This window comes from Emydura macquarii, unplaced genomic scaffold (genome assembly GCF_026122565.2).
Source record: "Emydura macquarii macquarii isolate MOO-44397 ecotype Brisbane River unplaced genomic scaffold, CSIRO-AGI_Emac_v2 contig_312, whole genome shotgun sequence".
Lineage (NCBI taxonomy): Eukaryota > Metazoa > Chordata > Testudines > Chelidae > Emydura > Emydura macquarii.
Window position 1 is genome coordinate 14,051,754 of NW_027130449.1, and position 17,886 is coordinate 14,069,639.

The 17,886-nt window shown below is 51.9% G+C and overlaps 1 protein-coding gene across 3 annotated transcripts; it reads left to right on the top strand.

The window, feature by feature from the left end:
- Window positions 1–72: 72 nt before the first annotated feature.
- On the top strand, window positions 73–17,210 carry RNF214 (ring finger protein 214). Of its 3 annotated transcripts, none has more exons than XM_067566123.1 (16): window positions 73–112; window positions 2,741–2,863; window positions 3,459–4,044; window positions 4,889–4,948; window positions 6,469–6,609; window positions 7,411–7,550; window positions 8,045–8,113; window positions 9,732–9,828; window positions 10,172–10,260; window positions 10,801–10,891; window positions 12,771–12,869; window positions 13,311–13,687; window positions 14,707–14,839; window positions 15,245–15,352; window positions 16,006–16,101; window positions 16,950–17,210. In XM_067566123.1, exons 2-16 carry the CDS (start codon window positions 2,751–2,753, stop codon window positions 17,013–17,015), a joined length of 2,265 nt encoding a protein of 754 aa, XP_067422224.1. In that variant the 5' UTR covers window positions 73–112; window positions 2,741–2,750; the 3' UTR covers window positions 17,016–17,210. The 3 variants fall into 3 exon arrangements, with proteins under 3 accessions (XP_067422224.1, XP_067422234.1, XP_067422215.1); XM_067566114.1 differs by lacking the exon at window positions 73–112 and adding an exon at window positions 751–826; XM_067566133.1 differs by lacking the exons at window positions 73–112; window positions 15,245–15,352 and adding an exon at window positions 576–826.
- Window positions 17,211–17,886: the final 676 nt, after the last annotated feature.

The window sequence follows — 17,886 nt, forward strand, 5'->3', positions numbered from 1 at the left end:
CGCGAGCCCGCCCCGCGCCCAGCTGCCGCCCGGCTGGTCCTGCGCCGAGCGCCCGGCTCCCCCGCGGGGCCCGTGCTAGGGGCTCGCCAGGCCTCTCCTGCCACTGCGGCCGGTGAGTGGCCGGGGCTCCAGGACACGCCTGGCCGGCCGGCAGCACTGCCCAGGGGCGCCCCGCTCCAGCCGGCCCCCGGCCCCCGGCACTCCTCTCTTGTACCCGGCCGGGCGGGGCCGGGGCCGGGCGCTCAGAGGCGCTGGCGGGTCTGTCCGTCTGTCCCGTGCACGGCCGGGCTTGCAGACAGTGAGCAGGGTTTGCATGGCCAGCGAGCTCTGCACCAGCCGAGCCGAGCCGAGCCGAGCTCCCCGGGGCGCCCGGGGGAAGAGGACAATCAATGCCGGCCGCAGCTGGGCCTGGGAACTAGCCCGGGCACAGATCTGCCCCGGGGCCAGTGTGCAGCGCCGTGCCCCCGCTACACCAGGGCAGGGCAGGGCAGCCGGGCCGGTGTGCCGCGGGGGAGCTGTGTCCAAGCCAGCCCGTCCTCCCCGCCCCGCAGCGGTGTCTGGCCCTGGCCCTGGCCCTGGCCCTGGCCCGGGAGAGCCGGGGGGGTCCCGAGCGCTGCGCCGGGATGAACCCGGGGGGCACTACGGGAGGGGGCGGGCAGCCGGAGCCGGACCGCCGGCCACAGGGGGCGCTCTCGGGCGCGGGGCCAGCCCCGGCCGGCGGCGGCCTCTCTTTGCCACGCCCCCTGCGTGGCTCCTCGGCGAGCGGCCCCGGAAGTGCCCGGGGGAGGGGGGCGGGGGACGCTGCGAGGCCTGGCTCCGGCCTCAGGTGGGTGCGAGCGCGCGCGGCCCCCCCCCGCCTGCCCCCGCCCCGCCCCCATCCCCTCCGGGGGGCCGCTCCCCGACGGGGGTGTCTGAGCCAGCGCCCCGTCTCTGCCCCGAGACCCCCCCCGAGAGTGGCTGCTCCCCGCCCCCCGCCAGCTGCGCCGGCCGAGCCGAGCCGAGCCGAGCCCTGCCCGAGCCCTGGGCCCAGCGGGTCCGGACCAGGCGAGCCTGAGTCTCTCGGAACCGCCGCCTGCTCTGCACTGGACCCGCCGGTTGTCAGGGCAGCGGCGGCCTGTGGCCCTGCGAGGGAGGCGCCCAGTCAGTGGGGGGCTGGGCTGGGCTGGCTGGGGTGGACACGGTCAGTGGGGGGCTGGGCTGGACACGGTCAGTGGGGGGCTGGGCTGGGCTGGACACGGTCAGTGGGGGGCGGGGCTGGGCTGGACACGGTCAGTGGGGGGCTGGGCTGGGCTGGCTGGGGTGGACACGGTCAGTGGGGGGGCTGGGCTGGCTGGGGTGGACACGGTCAGTGGGGGGCTGGGCTGGACACGGTCAGTGGGGGGGCTGGGCTGGGCTGGGCTGGCTGGGGTGGACACTAGGACGGACTATTCCCGAGGCGGGCGGTGCAGCACTGCCATGGGTTACCTGGGAGCTGTGCAATTGCCATCCTCAGAGGTGTGTAAGGCCCGGCTGGACGCAGCCTGGCTGGGATGGTGTAGCTGGGGCTGGGCCTGCTCTGAGCAGGGGTGGACTAGACACCTCCTGCGCTCCCTGCCAGCCCTCTTCTTCTAGGGGTCTGCGACATGCCTTGATGGGGGAGGGGGAGCCACGCGCAGGCCGGTGGATCCCAGTACATAGCGCATCCTCGCAGCTTGCTGGAGAAACACGTATCTCTAGTCCATGTTTTTGTAGCAGGTGCCTTTTGAATGGAGATGGGCCCAGGCAACGGAATCCAGGTCCAGGAACCCCCCTGTGTTTTAGGGCGTTTGACTCTGGAGCTCTGGTTGAGGCTTTGGCATGCTTCTCATTTACTAAGTGATCATTCAGACTGCAGGGAAATAAAGAGAGGAGGAGGGGCAGAATTACACCCCCTCCCTCCCCCACGCTGGGAAACTAGGTAGGATTCCCTAGTCTGTTTTAGGATTTGTCCACCATACAAAAATGGGTGGCGGGTAGGTCAGGGTTTATTAACTGACCTCTGCCTAATTACAACTTTTGTTCCTAATGTGGATGCATTGCAGCAACATTTTTCTCTATTGAGCAGTGTAGGGTGGGGCACAACCTGCAAGTTGAGCTAAAAGGTGTTGCTGTGCATCTCCACCAAGAAATGGGTTGAGGTTAGTTAATGCACCCTGACCCATTTTTCTAATGTAGACAAGCTCTTAGAGCAGGGGTGTCAAACATCCGGCCCGTGAACCTTTTTGATCCGGACCGCGTCCGGCCAGTTTATTTGAGATGTGCTGCCGCCCAAAGTGAGGGCATTGGCACTTAAAGAGATTTCTCTGCCTATGGCATTGCCGGTTTAAGAGTCCGTGAAATGTCTTAAAGCGTCGATGCCAGACTCAGAGAAATCTGTTAAAGCGGCAATGCACTCAGTCCGGCAACCCGGTCCCCCGCGAAATCCCGCCGCCAAAAAGGGCTGATGCCACGCAGCCGAAAAGGGGAAGATAGTCTGAATTTTTTGGCGGTGGGTATTGCATGGCCCCTGTGAAGTGCAGTTTATGAGAATTTGGCCCGTCACCATCAGCGAGTTTGACACCCCTGGTCTACACAGACAAGATGAAGGGTAAGAGAAAGGATGTAACTGTTCAGGATGAGGATTCTCACGTGTTTGTACAATGCTTAGCACAAGGGTGTCCTCATCTCAGCTGGGACCTCCACGTGCTACTGTAATAATAATGACAACATTTTTTAACTGCAGCTAAAGGACTATGGCGTCAGAGCAAACCAAGGATGAAGTGCCTATTCCTGAGAAATCCACTGCTAGCCAGCTGTCCCTGCAAGACTCAGACCCATACAAAGAACTCGACAATTTGCCTGTCAGGTAGGGTGTAGGTGTGTGTGTCAGGCTGCTTGCTGATGGTTTGTGTGAAGAGATGCACAAAATCAAATCAAACGGTTCCTTTTAATGGCCTCTTGTTTCTGTACCAGCAGCATTGACCTTAATGGGAGAAGTTCAGTGTGTTGTTAACTTTCTGAACTAACTCATTTTGAGACATGGAGGGCATAAAGAATGAGGAAACTTGAAGACCACTTCTCTACTAGTCCTTTTCTCTCTACAGCCCAGTGATGGGGGTGGCCTAGTTGTAGATTCTGAATGAAAGTTTCTAAAATCCTTACTAGCAAAGAGAACTGAACCAATTAAAGATTGTACTGTAAATAGAGCAAAGTATGTCAGGGAGAGAGTGCGGTCTAACAGTACCTTGATCTGAGATTTTGGCTCTGCCGCTGATTTGTCATGTGGGATTGGACAAGTTGCTGCTCCTCTATCTCAGTTTCCCCATCTATAATATGAGAATATTGATCTACCTCACAGGGTGATTGTGAGACACAGTACTTTTTAAAACACTTTGAGGGGCTTGGGTGATAGATGCAATAGAAATGCAAAGTATGGATTAGTATCTGTTTCTTTTGAACAGCATAAGTGACCTTTCTATACAAGAAAATGAGAATGATCCTCTGTCATTGGCAGCTGCCAATCATAGCCAACCAAAAACAAGTGAGAATACAGGAGATGCTCATTCAGGAGGAGCAGAAAGAGATCCTGGGACATTGCTGACTGATGCATCACTGCTGGCTGCAGAGAACAAAGTAGCATCAGGAGAAGAACCCACGGCCAGAGCTGTAGGACCCTCCGGTGCTGTGTCTGGAGAGATGCAGGCGCGTTCCTCAAGTGAAGAGCTGTATCAGTCTGATTCAGAGGGTTCAGACAGTGTGCTGGAAGAAGAGAGACCCTTGCCACCTGGGGGAAATCTGCAAACAGGTTCTCTGCACCTCCAAGCTGATGTCCCTGCAGAACAACAACATGCTACCAATACCGGCTCTGAAGCTGAACTGGAAGCTTCACTCTTGCAGCAGGCCAGAGAGGACGGGGGTCAGGAGCTGGATAATAAACCCCTGGAGGTGCCACCACATGGGGAGAATGGGATTGAAAACAGCAGCATTGTGCAGGACTCAGATCAGGAAGCTTCATCCCAGAAGCCCTCTCAGAACATTGCAGTGCAGGTCAGGTACCAGTTTCCTTATGTTTATGAAGCTTGAGTTTTCTCTAGCGTGGTTTCTTTGTGGGGGGGTTAGTGTTTGGGAGGTGCAAGACAGAAACACTCATGCCTACCAGAGAGCCTGCTTTGTGCACCGGGCAAGCTCCTCTGGTTTTCTGTGTGTTTCAGGCAAGTAAATGCTTAAGAGCTCCTAAGGGCCTTTTAATCCACCAGTCCACAGCATGTGATGTGGCACAGAGGATCCTGCTGGAACTCTTCCTAGAGACGGGATCCCGTTTAAAGTCCAGTCATTTTCTTAGGTTTGGAACAGTCCTTGTTGTCCTTTGCCAATATATTCATGCAATATGCACCTTTTGTAGCAGGAAGAAGTAAAACTTCCATGTCTGTCCTGGATGGTTTCTGCTTCCCCTGGTTTGTAGAGATCATTTTCTAGGCTCCCTGGTAGGATGCTTCCTTTGGTAGGAGGTGACAGACGTCATCTTTTTTGTAGGAGGGAAGGATGTGAGAATGACAGGTAGCGCAGGAGTAAGTGAAATGGACTGCAGGCATCCCTTGTCCTGATACCAAGTAACACGTGTCTCTCTGTACCTTGTAAAATTAGTTACAGTGTCTGCATATTCTCTCTTGTGAACAAAAAAGAGGGTGGGGAATTATGTGCACTCACTGAGCTGAGCTTTGAATCTGGTCCCAGTCACGTTGTCCAATTGTCTAATGTTGCTTCAAGGTTGACGAGTGAAAGGGCTAGCGCAGGAGCCCACGGTCTCTAAAAGTGGGAACTGTCTGTACATGAAACTATCGTTTGCACCTCCAGAGAGCGCTAATAAAAGTAATCATTTCTACCTTTGCAGACTGACTTCAAGACTGCTGATCTGGAGGTGAACACGGATCAAGATATTGAAAAGAACTTGGTGAGTATTAAAGAACAGCCAATCTTGTCGTTAGAACAGGGGACTACTCAAAGTCCTGGGTTCCGATCACAGATCTTTCACTGAGTCTGTCCCTGGGTAAGTTACTCAGGCCTCCATTCTCTGGTATCAAGGTCTGCAGCTCACTGAAGTCATTGGGAACTCCGGATGCTCAGCACAACTGAAAATGGGACCCTAAACCCTCTGCACTTATAGGGCACTTACAGGTAAAGTGACATTGGGTATGCCTACACTGCAGTGTAGTCAAGGGTTCAGACTCAGGCTCAAGCCCTAACCCCCTTCTGTCTACACACAAATCGTGCTAACCCAGGGTCCTGGGACCCAGTGAAGGTGGTGGGTCCAAGCCAAGACCCAGGATTCAAGCCCTATTGCTTTGTGGTGTAAACACTGTCCCACTGGACTCGTCCTCTGAGAATCTGCCAAAAGTATTCCACAATCCCACAGGCTGACTATTTTTGTCCTCTGGACAGTTAAGCTTTCCCACAGTGCCCCATGAACAAAGGGCTAGAGCGGCCACGTTTTGGGAGGGTGCTAGGGTATCTGGGATACGGGTGGTTGAACTTGGGCCTGCATCATGCATTGTAGATCTTGGAGCCTCATCTTGGGACCCAGGGTTCAACAGTTCCTAATCTGAGGTTACAAATGAGTGCAGACAGTCAAGCCCTAGGTTAACAGATCCACGGTCTCACTCCAGTTCTGCTAACGCTGGGCTTACCTTGCAATGTAGACATACCCATTGAGGCGTCACTGATGTTTGTAAAGTGCTGTGAGATCCTGTGCAAAGCACACATCGTGATGATGTAATAGCGTTTATATAACTTGGTAGTTTTCTGTGCCACTTGTTCTAGATGTGATGTACCCAACATGTGGGGCAAGGAGGATCATGGCAATTTTTTTTCCAGAGACCTACCTCGATCTCACTTTGGCCAGAAGGCAATTGAAACACCACTGACTTATTTCTGTCAAAATCTCCCTCACCCTTGCTCCTTTGCTCCCAACAAATTTGACAAAATCTTCATGAGTGGTCACAGCACTCGTGTCAGGTTGGGAAGGATTAATATCTTATCTATATCTGAAAAAATTGCAGCGTGGAGATATTAAGTGAATTTCCAAAAGGCAGTATCTAGAACCCATGAATCTTGATTCCTTGTCCCTTCTGCTCTAACCACTAGATATACTGCCTCATTTAAATGACAGATTTGCAGCCCTGTAACTAATTGTTAGACAAGAAGCTGAGAAATGATTGATGCCTGCTCCAGGGACATGGGTGTGTCTGCCTTTTCTGATCCAAGAGGGCCGGTGCTTTGTTACTGGGAGTCATATTAATCATGGTTCTTCACAGCCTCCATCCTGCCTTCTCCTGAGCTTTTAAACCCTACTGGGATGCCTTGCTCCCCTCTGCTTGCATCAGCACTTTGTGCTGCCTGGCAGTTCTGGCTGCATCTCTCTCTTCGGTGCAGTGGGGGACAGGAAACATTTACCTACACTTCTGTCCATTGCAGGGCAAAATGATGTCTGAGAGGGCTTTGTTAAAGGAACGCTACCAGGATGTGCTAGACAAACAGAGGCAGGTGGAGAATCAACTCCAGGTGCAACTCAAGCAGCTCCAGCAACGAAGGCAAGAAGAGATGAAGAATCACCAGGTACCAAATTAAGCACTTCTCTCCATGTCCGTCCAGCCCGCCCCACCCCTTTAACAATTGTACTGCTAAGCTGGGATAACCCAGTGTTGTGCTGCAGGGCACAAGATGATGCCTGGAGAGGTCAGGAAGGGACTCCTCTTATGGGCAACACAGCACAACTTGCAAAGTGTGTAACATGGGGATTCTTTTAAGCATCAGATATTGGTCACTGAGAGTGTCAGTGTGTTGACTTTTCAGGCTCTTTAGTCATGTGGACTACATCTAAATAAATAGCATCTCATGGACAGGTCCCTTCCCGTTCATGATCTTCTAGCATCCCTATGACAACTAGAGAAGTATTTCAATCACAGGAGCTGGAAACAAGGCAAGTTAGCACTGTGTGACCAGTCAGCTCTCTGGCCGGCAGCTTGGGAGGCATTGCATTGCACCAGTGGTTCTCAGCCTCCTCTTCCATACTGTGACCCATGTCACAATAGAAAAAAGCTTCAGCACATCATTTCATCTAGATTTAAAGAAAAGGAGGAAGGTTATGAACCCCTGAAATCTGTTTGTGGGCTCCCTCCGGTCCCTGCACGAGAACCGGCAATGTGGACCACTGACCTGTCTTGTGTAGCAGATTCTGGGTTTCGTGTTTATCATCCCGGGCCCACCATCTCACGACTGATGTTCTCACATTTCTTTTAAAACCCTTCTGTGGCACGTGTAACTCTCTACACAGTTAATTGTACCGAGTTCAGAATTAAAAAACCAATCTTGTGGTGGGCTTACCTTTTTTACTTGCTTGGTGCGGCTGTGCTCTAGGAGATCCTGAAGGCCATTCAGGATGTTACGATCAAACGAGAAGAGACCAAGAAAAAGATGGAGAAAGAGAAGAAAGAATTCTTGCAAAAGGAGCAGGATCTGAAAGCAGAAATTGAGAAGCTCTGTGAGAAAGGCAGAAGGTATGACTTTGGGAGAACAAATATTTTACTGAAATAAAGCAGTGTATGAGTGAACCCTAGGAACCGCTCTGATCAGTTTGATGCACTAGATGGTCTTACACTTCAGGAGAGACTGTCCCATACTGTAGGTCTTATTTTGAAGAGCACAATTTTTGCATTTTTATAAACAGTCCTTCTACAACTACCTTAATAATAACAATCCAAGTACCAAATCCACATACTGTGAATCCTTCTGCAAATAAACTGGTGCTTAGTGTGCAGTGCTCTTTTACAATGGCTTTCTTTGCATCATTGCATGGTATAGCATAGATTATGTTGCCCTGAAACCGTCACTGGAATCCTTACGAGAAGACTTATTTGGTGGTTGGTTCTCAAAGTAGATGACTGTATGGAGCTCCTGACTTCGATGTTAGTTCTGAACCCTGTAGCAGTGATAAGTGAAAGGCTCCATGCTTGCAATAAGTGACTTGGTCTGTCCTTTCTCTCTTTTGCAGGTTACTGAAAGAACAGGAGGAGAAGGAAAATAAAATTGTTTCTCTAATCGCAGAGCAGTCTGATGAAAAGTAGGACTCTGTTTCTATAAGATCAGTTCTACTGAGAGCTCCCCTTCCATTCCCTTCCACTAAATTCACTGGAAATGTTAAATCACACACAATAGCTCCAACGTGAGACTTGCTTCATCTTGTACTGTTAGGGATTTTTTCCTCTTTGGTGAATGTGATGCTCCAAGTGAGGGCTACTAGTGTGGGCTAGAGGCACATGGGAATGTGTGCATGCTTTTTGTCTCCTCCCCAGCTCTGCCAATGGCTATCAGTCCCTGCCCTGTGTTATGCACAGGCTTTTCATGAGCAGAGACTGCCGAGTGCTTCACTGGTGTCGATGAATATCCCCTGGGTTTGAGAATTAGACCCAGCAGAATGACTTCATTTGTAATCTCTACCTGTAACTGAACTTGTGCTTGCAGAGGTCCGATGGGTCTATTTATCCCATTGTGCTATCATCTACCTTTGCTGTTGTTAACTTTGGAGTTATTAAGTTCTGAGGAGAGACAGGCTCGAGCTTCAAAGTTCTGATCCAGATCCAGACTTGGGTGCTCAGACAATAGTGATGTTCAGTAATAAAATATTAGAACTTCTCCAGAGTTTGGGCTGTTTGGGTCTGGGGTTTAGATTCATAGAAATGTCAGGCCGGAGGGGACCTCCAGAGCTCATCAAACCCAGCCCTCTGCGCTGAGGCAGGACCAGTACACCTAGACTGTCCCTGAGAGGTGTCTGTCCTACCTGTCCTTAAAAACTTACAGTCATGGGGATTCCACAATCGCTTCCAGAGCTTCACCATCCTTATAGTTAGAAAGTTTTTCCTAATATCTAACCTAAATCTCTCTTGCTGCAGATTGAGCCCCAGTTTTTTCAATCTATCCTCGTAGGTCATGGTTTCTAGATCTTTAATCATTTTTGTTGCTCTCCTCTGGACTTTCTTCAACTTATCCACTTCTTTCCTGAAGTGCGGCGCCTAGAACGGGATACCGTTCTGCAGCTGAAGCCTCACCAGTGCTGAGTAGGGTGGGACAATTACCTCCCATTTCTTTGAAAGGACTGTCCTGTTAATACACCCCAGAATGATATTTGCCTGTTTCACAAACACTGTTGACTTGTATTCAATTTGTGATCCGCTGTAACCTCCCACATCATTTTCAGTCTCTTTCTAAGTCAGATGTCTCTTTTCTTCTGCCAGGCTTGGCAAGGGGTAACCTTCAGCATTGTTAGGCAACTCCCCTTGCCCCCTCCCCCCCACACAGACAAAGAAGGGAAGGACCATTCGTTACTAGCATCTTTGAACCCTGGCCTAGAAGGTGTGACTCTGAGGAGCAAAACCGTTTACAGGGCTCTCCATGTCTGATTCAGTGATGCCCATGTCAGAGTATGATGTTACATGTCCTGCTATGGCATGACTGGTCACCTGTATGCACTGAGCCAGCTTGCTCTTGAGATCTGCAGTCTGTGCATGTCTGATGAAGGTCATTGCTCCCATAGTCTTCAAACGGGGTGCACCCCTTGGGCTTTAGGCAAGCAAGGACTGCACTGGCCGCTTACCCACATTTTTGGTGGCTCTGCAGTCCCAGGTGGCCAGTCAACCTGTCACACTAGTGCCTAAACAGGCTTGTTCTGCTTTTGCCTCCAGGGAGGTATGGGAGATGGAACTAGATAAGCTGAAGAACCAGCATAATGAGATCAACAGGAACATCCTGGAGGAAACAGAAAGGGCTTGGAAAGCAGAGGTTGGTATAAGCCTTCTTACGGCAGGGCATGATTGCAAGTCATGGACTGATGCAGAACAGTGTCTAGGGTTAATAATCCTGGCAGGCTGGGAATGGCATACTGCACCTGTCTTCCCTGCAGAACGGGTGGAAGGAACAGTGGAGTGCCAGGCTTTTTGGATGGGTCTCGCTCTGCACAGGGGGCAAGAGAAATGACTGCACTGTGATCTGCTGATGAATGTTGTCAGGGCTGGGGTGCTGTTGTGCTAAGCAATGAGCTCATAGCCTGGGAGGATGAGCAACATGACATAAGGGAGACGATCAGGTACATGCACTTGATGTCCATGGTCTGTTTGTCCCTTAGATATTGTCCCTGGAGAGCCGGAAGGAGCTACTGGTTCTGAAACTAGAAGAAGCAGAAAAAGAAGCGGAGCTGCACCTCACCTACCTCAAGTGAGTTCTGTACAGGCCCAGAGATGGCTAAGTAACCCCATTTTCCCCTGTTCACCCCCTCCAAACACCCCAACCAGTCTGTGCTTGAATCTGAGAGACTTTATTGCAGTCAAATTAGAGTTTCCTGCCCTGGGGTCCTCCAAGCACTGGAGTTCCAGTTTTCCATGTTTTTTCCTTAACTTTTAGCTACTGCATATTCTTTCCTCTTGTCTGCATCCATCATGCACCAAATCTATTGGAGTTTGTGTTAGTTTTCTTCACATCTTGTGCCCTAACTCCCAAGCTGCACCACCTGAAGTTCTGCTTTTATGCAGAATGAACCTGTGTGGTCAGGGCACTTCTTTCCTGGTTTTGAGCAGAAAGTGGGTTAGAGTTGCAATGAAGGGGCAGGGGGAAGAGGGGGAGGGTCAGGGAAAAACAATGGAGAGTAACATGTATAAACATGTCTCTGTTGTTCTGCTTGCAGCTGTTCCCATTTTGCTACCAAAAACACAGACTCAAATCCTATTTTCCCATTTAATTCTCCTTGTCTCTGAGTAGGTCAGCGCCACCCACTCTGGAGACCATACGACCCAAGCAGGAGTGGGAAATGAGGCTGAACAGGATACGAATGACCAAAGAAAGTGTCCGGGTAGGTCTCTGCTGGGCATCAAGCAACCCCCTAAAATTACTTAAAAGGAGGAATAGGAATGTGAAACATATTTGAGTACCTGATTGGTTTATTTCTCTTCTCCCCCCACCCCTCTTCACTGATTCTGCAGGTCATGTCAGGTGTTCTCAAGCAAGCCCTTAAATGATCATTAGATTAAACTCTCTGGGGCTCGCATTGTCCCTGTTCCGTGTCTCCTACAGCTCCAATGACATAGCCAACACGTACGCAGTTATTAGTACCTCCTGTTGAAGCAGTGACTCTGTCAATGAGCATGAAAACTGATACTCCCAGTGGCCAGGTGTTAATGACCTTGACCGTGCTGCTAGTGTCTTGGATGTGGTCTCAAACCATAGAATCATAGGGCTAGAAGGGACCGCAAGCGTCATCTAGTCTAACCATCTTTCAAAATGCAGGATTTGTTGGGTCTAAACCATCCAAGACAGATGGCTACCCCCCAGCCTCCTTTTGAAAACCTCCAGTGAAGGAGCTTCCACAGCCTCTAGAGACAGTCTGTTCCATCGTCCTGCTGGTCTTACAGTTAGGAAGCTTTTCCTAAGATTCATTCTACATCTGTTATGCTGTAGTTTGAGTCCATTGAGTTAGGGGACAGCTAAAGAGAGAGGAAAACTTTCACATAAATTCAGAATGCTGCTCTGACAAATAGAAACTGCGACCTCGGATGTGTCCGTAGGTTTTTGGGTTCTGGTTGCCCTCATAGCTGGCTGTGTACCCAGAACCCATCTCTCTGTTTATCTGTGGCATTCAGTTGCTCTATTGTTGATGCACGCTTTCATGTAAATAATCTAACAAAATACATGGAGGCTATTCTAATACACACCTATGATCTTATTTGCAATGAAATCTCTTCCTCATACACAGCTTTTGAAGATACATTTGGTCAGCCATGGGCTTTGTTTATGTGGTGCTGAAGGTCATTGCCTTGTGATGCTCTGAAGAAACTTACCTTTCTCTGCAATGAAGTCTCAGATTTGACCTTTGATGTTCTTGTGGAAATAACATGGCTGTTTGTTAGACTATATCTGTTCCTCGCACGAATAGTTGCACTTTCTATAGTAATGAAGTTATAAAATTATCTGTGCCCTGCCCAGCCATTTTCTGGTGGGCATTCAATCAGTAAGTGAAATAAATGAGCATTATAAAAGATAAACTTTATTAGCTAGGAAGAGCTAATTATGTAGATGTCCATATGGGTCAGGGCTTAGTAATTAAAAAACAAAGTGCTAGCAAGTCAAGTCAGGCAGGCCTCAGGATCTAGCTGATTTCTGACCTCTTTAAAACTCCCTCAAATGCCTCATAGTCTTCTCCTCATAAGGTTTTTAGGCTTGTTTCTCTTTTCTTCTTAAATAACCTTCTCTAGTAAAGCTGTTTAGTCCTGGACTTTGCTTGTCTTGTGTCCTGTTTATACGATTCACTTTAACGGCGATCTACATCATCACTCTCTCCTTTCCTTTGGGAGCCTTGCTAGGAACACATTCCTCCACAGAAACACAGTGACCCCAGATTAGTCCCCAGAACTGACTATGGATAGCTACTCCTCAGCTTGCCCTGTGCCAGTACCTGGAAACCCAGGATGTGCACACATCCCACATGGCAGCAGAGGGTGGAGTTAGTGGCAGAAATGGCTTTTTACATAAGCAATAATTCCTCCCGCCAGACCCCGTCCAGTCCAGCAAAACTAGCTGCTTTAGGGTGTGGCATCAGCCTGCTGGTGCTTGACCTAGAGCCCTTCCCCCAGGCAGCCATGTCACGCAGCATCCTGGAGCGTGGGAGGCGCTCGGACTGATTCGTTTTGGTGACTCCCCCTCACTTATGTCTGTTCTTCCTTTCTTTCTCTTAGGACCAGTTCAATGGTCACATTCAGCTGGTGAGGAATGGAGCAAAGCTGAGCAGCCTCCCACAGATCCCAACCCCCACCCTGCCACCACCCCCGTCAGAAGTGAGTGTTACTCCCCAAATCCTGACCCAGATGCTCCTTGCTCTGTGACGAGTCCCTGGTCACTAGTACCCGTGGCTTTTCTAAGGCTAGCTCTGGCAGAGAGCCTCTCTGCTGGCCCCCAGCAGACAGCTGCCTGGATTGGGATGTGCAGGCCGGTCACCAACACTGGCTTAGGTAGTGGTCTGGCATGTGCATGTGTTTATGTTCTTAGCCAGCTGCTTGCGCGGAAGTTACCCAACGCACCCCTTGTCCCTCTGGTGATAGCATTTCATCTGCACTTGTCTGCTGGCCTGGGAGAGATAACTGGGGATATCTGTGAGGTGGTGGGTTTCCCTGCCACCCACCCATTGCCAAGTTTTCATTTCTGTAGTCTGGGTGGAAAGAGCTCATGGCTAGCTTCCAACGGGCCTGTTCTAACCGGTATTCTCTTCTCTCTCGCAGACAGAGTTCATGATGCCGGCATTTCAGCCCAATCCATCCCTTACCCCCAGGCTCCCATTCCCCATTGGGCCGGTCCCAGTTCCTATGGTCATGCCCAGTGCTGATCCTCGGGCGCTTTCTTTCCCACTCCTTAACCCTGTAATCTCCAGGCCTAATCAGCCCTCACCCCCTCTGCCTGCTTCCCAAGGGAGGAACAGCCCAGCATTGGCATCTCTTATGAGCACCCACGGCCCTCACATGACATCTGCTGCCTCTATCCCGCCTCCGCCAGGGTTGGGAGGAGTCAAGGTTGCTCCTGAGTTTCACAGGCCACAGCCGGTCGATAAGCTGGAAAAGATCCTGGAGAAGCTCTTGGCTCGATTTCCCCAGTGTAACAAGTGAGTGTCCCTGTCTGGGGCGTGGTAGCAACAGAGATGATAAAAGAGGCTGTAGTTGAGTGTCTAAAAATGTGTAGCCAATAGTGCTGTAGGAAAGGTCCCAGGTGTTTGCCTGGAGAGTGGGAGCAAGGATTGAGTGTGCTGTACTAGACCTACCAAGGCCTGGGGTTGTCTCAGAAAATAGCCTCGGGCCCTTCAGTAGCAGCTGTAAGTGCTTGGAAGACAGCAGTACCTAGGGCAAGTCACCAGCCCTCTGTGCTTCAGCTTTCCGTCTGCTAATGGAAAAGGGGCTCTTGCTCTGTCGGGGACTGGGGCTTGCTTGTTACTCTTTGGGAAGCCAGTGACTGATAGGTGCTACAGGACTTGGTGGACCTAGCTAATGCATGCCTGGCGGGGGCTCAGGCACCGGTGGGAGGTGCAGTCTGAGCCCTGGAATAAAAGCATGCAGTCGTGTTGCATTGGTGTGTTCTACCAGCTGAGATGGCTGTCGCTGTTTGCCGTCACCGTAGGGCTCTCCGGGTGGACATGGATTTTTCTGGGTTCTCTAGCGGCACTAGACTTGTCTCACCCTAAGGTATCCCCCTATTTGCAGTGCAGTGAAAGCGCATGGTCCCATGGTTGGGCACTAGCTGTGACACAGACTCCCTGTGTGACCGTGGACAGATTTTGTCACCTCCTTGCCTCAGCTCCCCATCTGTAACGTGCCTTGCTCAGTGCACTGGGGGTGGGAGGTGCGGGGATACGACAGTCATGGGGCCAGATAAGTAGCTAGATGGGGCCCCACTGTCCAGGTGCTGCAGCCGTCCTCTGAAGGAGAGGATGGCAAGTGACATCACCTGTGGCTGACCTCAGTGCGTGGCTAGGGAAAGGGTGTGGCTGACTCCAGGCTGTGGCAGCGTCTCGGCTCCCATGCTCGAAGGGGGACTGGTTGCCCTGGAGAAACAGACCCTCCAGCTGACTGACCCCCGGGGTAAGAACTTGTGCCCCAGATGCTCCTGACCCGCTGGCTGTCTCCCCAGGGCCCAGCTGATGAACATACTGCAGCAGATCAAGACCGCGCGGAGGACCATGGCTGGGCTGACCATGGAAGAGCTGAACCAGCTGGTAGCTGCGAAGCTTGCTGAACATCAAGGGGCAGCAGTGGGTGCTCAGGTGGGTCACTGCATGAGTCGTGCCAGCTCCAAGCAGTGCTGTCCTGGTGGTGAGGAGGGGTTGTTGTGAAGGAGGTAGCTTTCGGCTCCTAGACCATGCAGCCCCACGGTGGGCGCTCGTCAAAGGAGGGTTGGGCAGGAGCGAAGTATAGCATGGTTCTGAACTGAGCCTCCCTGAGGGTGAACTGATCTGTGCTGCTGTAAAGGGCCACTGCCTAGGAAACAAATGACATCCAGAGAGGCAAAGCCAGAGCTCTCAGCTTTCCATCCGGTACAAGGAGGCGATAGTCAGAGTCCAACAGGCCCCCTCCCTGCTGGTCCCCATCATTCCCGTAAACACCCTGGGCTGACTTCAATTCTCTCCCTCTAAAACATGCCTAATATGTTTTATCATCTTTGCTAACAGCCACTTGGCCGAATCAGGGCCCCCATGTTTCCTGCTCCTCTGCCCCAGATCAGCGCCCCTATGTTCCTGCCACCGGCTCAGGTGTCTTACCCAGGGACACCATCACATGTAAGATGTTCTTAGTTACCTGGGAGTTCCTGCATGTTCCCCGGCACCGCCTGCAGGGGCCTGGCTGCCTATGCAGTGTGCCCGCCTGGCGGGAGGCAAGGGTTGCCTTTCGCCCCCCATGCAGGCTCTGGGCTCTCACCTGAGACTGGTGAGCTGGGAGGGAAGGGCTCGGGGCGCAGGCACCTCCCAGTTGGCGGGCCATGAGTGTTAAGCGAAAGGGGAAGGAGTGAAACAACCACCACAGCAGGGCGCAGGTGAGGGCCTGGGGGAATGTACCGGTGACCCACTTGTACGCTGTGGGGGAGCTGGGCTATCAGGCTGCCTGGGATAGGCAAGTATGCCACCCTGACATGGGGAGGGGAGAGCCAAATCGCGGTATGACCGAGCTGTGCCCTGGGGTCTGAGGGAAAGGGTCTGATCAGCACCATGTAGCTGGTACTCTCCCTGTCCCCAGGGGTTCCCCCCTTAAATGTTCAGCCATGGCAAGGTCCCCCTCTGAGCCGTCTTAGGGGGACTGGGGGGCAGGAGGCCCCTGTGTCTAGTGGGACGTGCACCCTGAGCAGGACCCCGGGGAACATGGGACACTTAGAGCTGTGAATGACCGGACTTCTGTGACTCTCATTTGTGTGTGCACGCTTGCTGCTGTGACCCAGGCCCCCGCTACCTGTAAGCTGTGTCTCATGTGCCAGAAACTCGTGCAGCCCAGTGAACTCCACCCGATGGCCTGTTCTCACGTGCTGCACAAGGAGGTAAGTGTGGTGCACAGCACTGTCCTGGGACACCATCCTCCCACTCAGCAGGGTCCAGCTGCTTGGCCAGGAAACACACTTCTTGGTATGGCTGGTGTGGTGCCGGGCCTCCCCTGGGCTGAGGAGCTGGTAGGAAATGCAGAGCAAGGGACAGGAATCCCTTGGGAAATGAGAAACTCCTAAAGGAAAGAACAGCCCTCCCCAGGGCTGAGAGATTTGACCTCCTTAGATGGCCCTTTAGTTGAGGTTTCTAAGTATGCACAGTCCTTTGATTCTTGCTCGAAATGCTGCTTTCTTGCCCTCTCAGTGGTTGGAGGGTTAGCACCAAACCCTGGCCCACTCTGGAGTAGGTCACAGCCTGAGGATGTAGAATGGAGGATGAATTGCTGAGCTGGCCCGCCCCCATTGCCACATGTGAACATTCAAGCATCTCGAGTGTGCATTGCTGTGGGAGCGGTTAATTTGGGGGGAGGGAGAGAGGTGCTATTTAAACTGATCTTAGTGCCTGTCCAGGAGACATCTCAGCCATGGTTCACTAGTGTGAAATGCTGGGGGGCAAAGCCCAGGTCTAAGGAGGAAAGGGGAAGGCTTAGCAAGCAGGAATGGTTGCTTTCCAAGGAGGTAGAACACCTCCCCACCTGCGTTAGGAGAACCTAGTGATCCTGCCCTGTTGAAAAGCCCCTGCTGCAGACTTGGTCCCCCAGATGCAGGAATCTTAATGGTGCAGCCTGGAGCAGACCATCCCTTGGTGATAACGCCCCGAACCAGCAAGGCGCTGGTAGAATCTCTGTATGACACACCCCCTTCGACTTGTGCGGGTGGCTCCTTACTGGCTCTCTCTCTTTCAGTGCATCAAATTCTGGGCCCAAACCAACACAAACGAAACGTGTCCCTTTTGTCCAAGTCCCAAATGACAGCACCCGAACAAAGCCTCTGTATTGGAGACGCTGCTGTGAATAGGCAAGATCGGTTCTGAGATTTCTACAGTTCTATATTTATACAACCATGTATACACATGTACATTTTTATTATATAGGTAATGTGTGTATAGAAAGTCTGTATGCAGACACGTTCATAAATAAAAGTGTGTATATTATGCAGAGATTTGATATCGGTCCGCATTTTCAGGTTGTGCCTTATAGCTTAGCTGTCTTCATTGCTTGTGTCTGTGTCACAAGCGGCTCTGCCTGGCCAGCCGTTCTGCAGTTGTTGGCACTCGGAGTTGATGTACCTGGAAGGAGCAGTGGGGAATGTGGCTGTTCAGTACGGTGTCAGGCCGCCGGGCCCAGCCTCTCGCAGCGGAAGAGCTCTGCCTGCCGAGGCCCTGGAGGCTAACAGCCCAGTGGTCAGTGCTGGGCTCTGTGGGGAGGGAAGCTTCGTCTAGTCATTTAAGTGCAGTGCTGGTGTTGGGAGAGCTGGTTCTCTACGCGGCCCTGCCGGGTGACCTTGGGCAAGTCACTTCTCTCTGCTGTTTCTCCACAGCCATTGCCCTGTCTATGTGCAGGGAGAGACTCTGTCCTGGTTAAGCATCAACAGTGTGCTCAGATCCTTGGATGAAAGCGCTAGTGTGATAGTGGCTGGTGCTGGGCTTCTGGCTCCATAGACATGATGCCACGTCCTGCCAGCGTTCAGACCTTGAAACAAACGCGCCCTCGCTGAGTCTCTCGCCTTTGCTTTTGGCAGTTACGCTATTCAGGGGGATTGCTGGCAAACGCAGCCTTCACCTGTTCACCCCAAACCCGGATTCTGAGAGTTCACGATCGTCCAGGTGTGCATCGAAACGAA